At 39.1% G+C, this 9,499-nt stretch overlaps 1 protein-coding gene across 1 annotated transcript; it reads left to right on the plus strand.

The window, feature by feature from the left end:
• The first annotated feature begins 7,396 nt into the window (after positions 1–7,396).
• LOC113929644 (olfactory receptor 56-like) lies at positions 7,397–8,665 on the plus strand. Its single transcript, XM_027606693.2, is given in 1 exon segment — positions 7,397–8,665. A coding segment is annotated over 1 exon segment (954 nt). The 5' UTR covers positions 7,397–7,619; the 3' UTR covers positions 8,574–8,665.
• The last annotated feature ends 834 nt before the right edge of the window (positions 8,666–9,499 follow it).

A 9,499-nucleotide genomic window follows, 5' to 3' on the forward strand; every position in this document is an offset into this window, starting at 1 on the left:
CTTGCATTCCCACCAACAGTTTAGGAGGGTTCCCCTTTCTCCGCATCCTCACCAATATCTTTCGTTTCCTGACTTGTTAATTTTAGCCATTCTGACGGGTGTGAGGTGGTATCTCCTTGAGTTGAAGATTTGGATTTCCCTGATGCCGAGCGATGTTGAGCACTTTTTCATGTGTCTATTGGCCATTTGGATGTCTTCTTTGGAAAAATGTCTGTTCATGTCTTCTGCCCTTTTCTTGATTGGATTATTTGTTCTTTGTTGAGTTTGACAAGTTCTTTATAAATTTTGGAACCTAACCCTTTATCTGATAGGTCATTTGCATATATCTTCTCCCATTCTGTCAGTTGTCTTTTGTTTTGTTGACTGTTTCTTTTGCTGCGCAAAAGTTTTTTATCTGGATGAAGTCCCAATAGTTCATTTTTGCCCTTGCTTCCCGTGCGTTTGGTGATGTTTCTAGGAAAAAGTTGCTGCAGCTGAGGTCAAAGAGGTTGCTGCTTGTGTTCTTCTCTAGGATTTTGATGGACTCCTGTCTCACATTGCGGTCTTTCACCCATTTGGAGTCTATTTTTGTGTGTGGTGTAACGAAATGGTCCAGTTTCATTTTTCTGCATGTGGCTATCCAATTTTCCCAACATCATTTGTTGAAAAGACTGTCTTTTTCCATTGGGCATTCTTTCCTGCTTTATCAAAGATTCAGTGACCATGGAGCTGAGGGTCCATTGCTGGGCCTCTATTCTGTTCCATTGATCTATGTGTCTGTTTTTGTGCCAGTACCATTATGTACCGATAATTACGGTCTTGTAATAGTCCTTCAAGTCCGGAATTTTGATGCCACCAGCTTTGCTTTTCTTTTTCAACATTCCTCTGGCTATTCGGGGTCCTTTCTCGTTCCATACACATTTTAGGATTATTTGTTCCATTTCTTTGAAAAAAGTGGATGGTATGTTGATGGGAATTGCATTGAATGTGTAGATTGCACTAGGTAGCACTGACATCTTCACAATATTTGTTCTTCCAATCCATGAACATGGAACGTTTTTCCATTTCTTTGTGTCTTCCTCAATTTCTTTCATGAGTTTCTATTGTTTTCTGAGTACAGATTCTTTGCCTCTTTGGTTAGATTTATTCCTAGGTATCTTATGGTTTTGGGTGCAATTGTAAATGGGATCGACTCTTTAATTTCTCTTTCTTCTATCTTGTTGGTGTATAGGAATGCCACTGATTTCTGTGTACTGATTTATATCCTGCCACTTTATTGAATTCCTGTATGAGTTCTAGCAGTTTTGGGGTGGAGTCTTTTGGGTTTTACACATAAAATATCATATCATCTGCAGAGAGTGAGAGTTTGACTTCTTTTTGCCGATTTGGGTGCCTTTGATTTCTTTTTGTTGTCTGATTGCTGTGGCTAGGGCTTCTAATACTATGTTGAATAGTGGTGATAGTGGACATCCCTGCCGCGTTCCTGCTTTATGGGGAAAGCTCTCAGTTTTTGTCATTGAGAATGATATTCGCTGTGGGTTTTTCATAGATGGCTCTGATCATATTGAGGTATGTACCCTTTTTCCTTATACTCTGAAGAGTTTTGATCAAGAAAGGATGCTATAATTTTTCAAATGCTTTTTCTGCATCAGTGGAGAGGAGCATATGGTTCTTGTTCTTTCTTTTATTAATATATTGTATCACGTTGATTGATTTTCGGGTGTTGAACCAACCTTGCAGCCCAGGGATAAATCCCACTTGGTCATGGTGAATAATCCTTTGAATATACTGTTGTATCCTATTAGCTAGTATTTTGGTGAGAATTTTTGCATCCATGTTCATCACGGGTATTGGTCTGTAATTCTCCTTTTTGGGGGGGTCTTTGTCTGGTTTTGGGATCAAGGTAATGGTCCTCATAAAACGAGTTGGGAAGTTTTCCGCCCATTTCTATTTTTTGGAACAGTGTCAGAAGAATAGTTATTATTTCTTCTTTAAATGGTTGGTAGAATTCCCCTGGAAAGCCCTCAGGCCCTGGGCTCTTCTTTGTTGGGAGATTTTTGATGACTGCTTCAATTTCCTTAGTGGTTATAGGTCTGTTCAGGTTTTCTATTTCTTCCTGGTTCAGTTTTGGTAGCTGATACATCTCTAGGAATGCAACCATTTCTTCCAGTTTATCTAATTTGCTGGCATAGAGTTGCTCATAATATGTTCTTATAATTGTTTGTATTTCTTTGGTGTTGGTTGTGATCTCTCCCCTTCATTCATGATGTTATTTGTTTAGGTCTTTTCTCTTTTCTTTTTTGATAAGTCTGTCCAGGGTTTGATCAATCTTGTGAATTCTTTCAAAGAAACAACTCCTAGTTTCGTTGATCTGTTCTACTGTTCTTTTGGTTTCTATTTCATTGATTTCTGTTCTGATCTTTATTTCTCTTCTCCTGCTGGGTCTGGGCTTTATTTGCTGTTCTTTCTCCAGCTCCTTTGGGTGTAGGTTAAGTTTTGTATTTGAGACCTTTCTTGTTTCTTGAGATAGACTTGTATTGCTATAAACTTTCCTCTTAGGACTGCCTTTGCTGCATCCCAAAGATTTTGAACAGTTTTGTTTTCATTTCTTTTTTCTTTTTTTTTTAAACTTGTGATCTGAAAGGTTCTCTTTGCAGCATCAACCGGCTTTGTTTTCATTTTCATTATTTTCCATGAATGTTTTTAACTCTTCTTCATTTTCCGAGGAGACCCATTCATTCTTTGGTAGGATGCTCTTTAGCCTTCATGTATTTGACTTCTTTCCAACTTTCCTCTTGTGATTGAGTTCTAGTTTCAAAGCATTGTGGTCCGAAAATATGCAGGGAATGATCCTAAACTTTTGGTACTGGTTGAGACTGGATTTGTGACCTAGGATGTGATCTATTCTGGAGAATGTTCCATGGGCAGTAGAGAAGAATGTGTATTCCGTTGCTTTGGGATGGATAATTCTGAATATATCTGTGAAGTCCATTTGGTCCAGTGTGTCACTTAAAGTATTTCCTTGTTGATCTTTTGCTTAGATGATCCATCCATTTCAGTGAAGGGGGCGTTAAAGTCTCCCACTATTATTGTATTGTTGTCAACGTGTTTCTTTGCTTTTGTTATTAATTGGATTATATAATTGGCTGCTCCCATGTTAGGGGCATAGATATTTACGGTTGTTAGATCTTGTTGGATAGACCCTTTAAGAAAGATATAGTGTCCTTCCTCATCTCTTATTATAGTTTTTGGTTTAAAATCTAATTTGTCTGATATAAGGATTGCCACTCCAGCTTTCTTTTGTCCATTAACATGGTAAATATTTTCCACCCCCTCACTTCCAATCTGGAGGTGTCTTTGGGTCTAAAATGAATCTGTTGCAGACAGCTTATCAATGGGTCTTGTTTTTGTAACCAATCTGATACCCTGCGTCTTTTGATTGGGGCTTTTAGCCCATTTACATTCCGGGTAACTATTGAGAGATATGTATTTAGTGCCATTGTATTGCCTATAAGGTGAGTGTTACTGTATATTGTCTGTGTTCCTTTCTGGTCTTGGTTACTTTTAGGCTCTCTCTTTGCTTAGAGGACCCCTTTCAATATTTCGTGTAAGTCTGGTTTTCTGTTCGCAAATTCCTTTAGTTTTTTTTTTTTTTTTTTTGTCCTGAAAGCCTTTTATCTCTCCTATTTTCAATGACAGCCTAGCTGGATAGAGTATTCTTGCTGCATAGTTTTCTCATTAGGGCTCTGAATATATCATGCCAGTCCTTTCTGCCATGCCAGGTCTCTGGATAGGTCTGTTTCCAGTCTATTGTTTCTACCCTTGTTGATTACTGACAAGTCAGTTTTACTTTTTCTTTGAACACTGTTTTACTTTTTAAATATTACTTTGGCTATTTTTTCAGCAAATATTTATTAAGCATGTAAAAGAAACTGGGGATGCATGTTGGTTTTCACTTTATCAATTCCATAACAAATCCTGTTGAGCATCATTTCAACATTGTATTTATGTATTTATTTAGACCATGAAGGTGTCTCACAGAATACAACTCAAGAAGCACAAAGTGTATACCATAAAGACTCTTTCTACTCTAGATGTTTTCAATCTGATTTTTGATTCTTTCCACTGAGGCTAATAATGTTACTATTTTTTTGTTTCATTCCAGAGATTTTATCTACAGATATAAATTTACACACACATTTCTTTTTTACACACACAAATATAAAATTTAGTATTAAGTAATATTACATAATATAACATACTTTTTCTTTTTGTAAAAAATTATTTTCAGTTTGCCAACATATAGTACACCATTAGTTTTTGATGTAGTATTCAAAAATTCATTAGTTGTGTATAACATCCAATGTTCATCACATGTGCCCTCCTTGATACCCATCAACCAGCTACCTCATCCTCCGACTTTCCTCCCTTCTGAAACCCTCAGTTTGTTACCCAGAGTCCATAGTCTCTCATGGTTTTTCTCCCTCTCTGATTTTTCCCCCTTTGGATTTCCCTCACTTCCCTTATGTACTTCCATGCTTTTCCTTATGTTCCACATATAAATGAAACTACATGATAACTGTTTTTCTCTGCTTGACTTATTTCAGTTGGCATAATCTCCTCCAGTTCCATCCATGTCAATGGAAATGGTGGGTATTCATCCTTTCTGATGGCTGAGTAATAGTCCATTGTATATATGGACCACATCTTCTTTATCCTTTCATCTTTTGAAGGACATCTCGGTTCCTTCCATAGTTTGACTATTGTGGACATTGTTGCTATGAACATTGGGGTGCATGCGCCCCTTCTGATCATTACCTTTGTATCTTTGGGGTAAATACCTAGTAGTGCAAAGGCTGGGTCCTAGGGTAGCTATTTTTTTAACTTTTGGAGGAACCTCCATACTGTTTTCCAAAGTAGCTGTTCCAGCTTACATTCTCATCAATAGTGGAATAGGGTTCCCCTTTCTCCACAACCTTTCCAACATTTGTTTTTTCTTGCCTTGTCAATTTTTGCCATTCTAACTGGTGTGAGGTGGTATCTCAATGTGGTTTTGATTCGAATTTCCCTGATGGCTAATGATTTGAACATTTTTTCATGTATCTGTTAGCTATTTTTCTGTCTTCTTTGGAGAAGTGTCTGTTCATATCTTCTGCCCATTTCTTCATTTGATTATTTGTATTTTGAGTGTTGAGTTTAAGAAGCTCTTTATAGATCTCAGATCTCAGCCTTTTATCTGTAGTGTCATTTGCAAATATCTTCTCCCATTCTGTGGGTTGCCTCTTTGTTTTGTTGACTGTTTCCTTTGCTGTGCACAAGCTTTTTATCTTGATGAAGTCCCAACCCAATAGTTCATTTTCACTTTTGTTCCCCTTACCTTTGGAAACATGTCTTGAAAGAAGTTGCTGTGACTGATATCAAAGAGGTTACTGCCTATGTTCTCGTCTAGGATTTTGATAGATTCCTGTCTCAAATTGAGGTCTTTCACCCATTTTGAATTTATCTTTGTGTATGTTATAAGATTGGTCCAGTTTCATTTTTCTGCATGTTGTTGTAGAATTTTCCCAGCACCATTTATTGAAGAGACTTTCTTTTTTCCATTGGATGTTCTTTCCTGCTTTTTTGAAGATTAGTTGACCATAAAGTTGAGGATCTCATTTCTGGATTTTCTATTCTATTCCATTGATTTATGTGTCAGTTTTCTGCCAATAACATACTCTCTTGATGACTACACCTTTGTAATATTACTTCACTTTAAAAAATAAGATAACTTTCCCCCATTACTTATAGAAAATATGTATAATACAAAGAAATTGGGGGGCGCCTGGGTGGCTCAGTCATTAAGCGTCTGCCTTCAGCTCAGGTCATGGTCCCAGGGTCCTGGGATCGAGCCCAGCATTGGGCTCCCTATTCAGTGGGAAGCCTGCTTCTCCCTCTAACACTCCCCCTGCTTGTGTTCCCTCTCTTGCTGTGTCACTCTCTGTCAAATAAATAAATAAAATCTTTTAAAAAATACAAAGAAATTGGGGGAGACAACCCTTAATTCCACCCAGAAGGAACCACATTGATAATATTTTGGCAAAATTTTCTCTGAGTCTTTACAAGTATTTTAAAATACCGAGCAGATACATTTTTCTTCGGTATCTATTAAAAATGTCATGTGCTTGCCACAGTATTTGCTTATATTTTTCATTGTTTTGGGCATTTGGGTTGCCCTCAGTATCTCATTTACACAGCTTTTTAGGAAATACTTTTAGCTTTTATGTGAAAAAAATAAACCTCTCTGTGTCATTTTCCCCACTTGTGAAAAGAGAATAATGAATCTTTCAGGGCAGTTATGACGATTAAATGTGAGGACGTGGAGTGTTCATTGTAATGCGTGGCACATAAGAAATGCTCAATTACTGTCAGCTTTTTCACTTCTAAGCTACTAGACATTACTTATGTTGTCACCTGCAATTTTTACTATCCCCTTATATGATGAGATTGTTATTCTTATACAGGATAAGAAAACTGAGGTTCAAATTTTTTGCATAAATGAGCAGTGCTCAAAGTTGGCACATGTCTGTTGCTTTTGTACTTTTTCCTGAAAAGACAAATCCTTAAGTGATGTTTGCCTTTACAGGAGAAGCAGCTATGAGGGCTGGAGAACAGCCCAATTCCTAGCAGAGGCAGAAGCAATGCCCAATTCAGCAATAAATAGCTTAAAATTTGCTTCTCAGCTATGTGAAGAAAGTCCTAGGAATTAAAACACCTGCACCCCATGGTTATAGCAGCAATTTTGGACAGTAGTCAAACTATGGAAAGAGCCCAGATGAACAGATGAATGGATAAAGAATTGGTGGTGTGTGTTTATATATATATATATATATATATATATATATATATATATATATATATATATGAATATTAGCTATCAAAAAGAATGAAATCTTACCAGTTGCAATGATGTGGATGGAACTAAAGGATATTATCTTAAGTAAAGTAGTCAGAGGAAAGCAAGTGTCATAAGATTTCACTCATTTGTGGAATTTAAGAAACAAAACAGATGAACATGGGGAAAGGAAGGAAAATAAAATAAGATTAAATAAGAGAGGGCAAAAAACCATGAGACTCCTTTTTTTTTAAAGATTATATTTATTTATTTGACACAGAGAGACAACAGCAAGAGAGGGACACAAGTAGAGGGAGTGGGAGAGGAAGAAGCAGTCTTCCTGCAGAGCAGGGAGCCTGATGTGGGGCCCGATCCCAGGACCCTGTGATCATGACCTAAGCTGAAGGCAGATGATTAATGACTGAGCCACCCAGGCCCCCCAACCGTAAGAGACTCTTAACTACAGGAAACAAACTGAAGGTTGCTGGAAAGGAAGTGGGTGACCAGATGGGGTAACTGGGTGATGGGCATTACAGAGGGCACTTGACGTAATGAGCAATGTGTGTTATATGTGACTGATGACTCACTATACTCTACTTCTGAAACTTTTTAAAAAAGAGAAATTTAAAGAGTTTATTCTAAACAAAGTAACAAAGAGGACAACACATAGGGCAAATTTTTAATGTCCTCAGTATTGTGGCACTAAGCATACATCTCCTGCTTCCAGATCCCAACCCTTTTCCTGGCACATCCCTCTGTAGGAGCAATGGTTTTGGTGGGAAACCAGACTCCCATCTCCCACTTCATCTTCCTGGGCTTTTTCACCCACTTGCCACTGCATCTCTTCTTCTTTTCCATCATCTTGGTCACGTTTCTGGTGGCCATCTCTGGCAACGGGCTCATGATCTTCCTCATCAATATCAACTCCCGCCTACAGAGCCCCATGTACTTCCTCAGCTGGCTGTCACTCATGGACCTCATGCTCATCTCCACCATTGTGCCATGAATGGCCACTGACTTCCTCCTAGGCCGTGGCTCCATCTCCTTCACAGGCTGTGGGCTCCAGGTCCTTTTCGTCCTCACCCTCCTGGGGGATGATTGCTTCCTGCTGGCCTTTATAGCCTATGACCGCTATGTGGCCATCAGCAACCCATTGAGGTACTCAGTGGTCATGAGCCTCCATGTCTGCTGGCTCATGGTGGCAGGGTCCTGGTTCTTTGGCTTGGTGGATGGACTGATCCAGGCCATCTTCAGTCTGAACTTCCCCTATTGTGGCTCTCAGGAGATCAACCACTTCTTCTGTGAAATCCCTGCCATACTGAAGTTGGCCTGTGCTGACACCTCCCTCTATGAGACCATGATCTATGTCTGTTGCATCTTAATGCTGCTCCTGCCCTTCTCTGTCATCTCTGCTTCCCACCTGTGGATGCTGGTAGCTGTGCTCCACATGCATTTGGCTAAAGGTCATCAGAAAGCCTTTGCTACCTGCTCCTCTCCAATGGCAGTGGTTTCTCTCTTTTATGGGGCTGCAATGATCACCTATATGTGGCCTCAGGCCTACCACTCCTCCAAGCAGGACAAGGTGGTCTCAGCCTTCTATACGATGATCACCCCTATGCTCAACCTACTCATCTACAGCCTGAGGAACAAGGAAGTGGCTGGGCCTCCCAGAAAACTCCTGGGGAGGTGTCCTTGTGGTGGGGGGACAGGTCTAGGTTGACATTGGCACCTGTGGATGTGGGTTCTGTGGTCTGGGAACTTGAATTAGCTTCTGTAGTTTGGAAGAGAAACAGATGTGCCATACTGAAAATAAGTCCCTCTTGACCAGAGTTCATGAGATAAACACATTAATTTAATCAAGAATGTCCATGCTGAGGATGGATAGTGTAGAAGGAAGGCTGAGCCAATGGGGTTAAAAGAATAGGAGACACCTAGCGAATATCCCACAGAGTTAGCAGGTGATAGGTTTCAGCTGTTTACCTCTGCAGGAATTGCCAAGAACTGAGGAAAACACCTTGCTCAAGTTGTGCTTCCCCTATGACTAGTCGATATAGGATATAAAGGCTTGGTTACCTTCCCTCAGTTTGACACTGAAGGTCCATCCCAGCTCCAGGACTCCCTGTAATATCTGAAGCATTACAGACTATGTATCCCTATATCCAATTTTGCTTCCTTGTCTCCTTTCCCTACCATGAGTACAATCCTAACATCACTTTAAAAAACCTTCCACATGAAAACTTGTCTCAGTCTGCTTCCAGGAAACCTAACCTCTGACACACAAAAATGAAAAAATGATGGTAAGTTAAAGTCAAGTTTGCTAGATATGTTCATGTACATGTGGTCAAAATAAAATATAGACACAGAGACTTTGTTGCTTGGTAGTATCAGAGGAAAGTCAGAAAGTTTCCTGAAGACACTTAAGACAAGTTTCAAGTATAAAATATAATGCCTCAACACTTCCATACATCATTCTGTGTTCATCATAAGTGCACTTCTTAATCCTTCTCACTTATGTAACCTATCCACTCCACCTCTTTTCTGGTACCCATCATTTGTTCTCTACAATTAAGAGTCTGTTTTTTTATTTCTCTCTTATTTTTTCCCTTTGCTCATTTGTTTTGTTTCTTAAATTCCACATATGAGTGA

The sequence above is a fragment of the Zalophus californianus genome, chromosome 5, assembly GCF_009762305.2.
Source record: "Zalophus californianus isolate mZalCal1 chromosome 5, mZalCal1.pri.v2, whole genome shotgun sequence".
NCBI lineage: Eukaryota > Metazoa > Chordata > Mammalia > Carnivora > Otariidae > Zalophus > Zalophus californianus.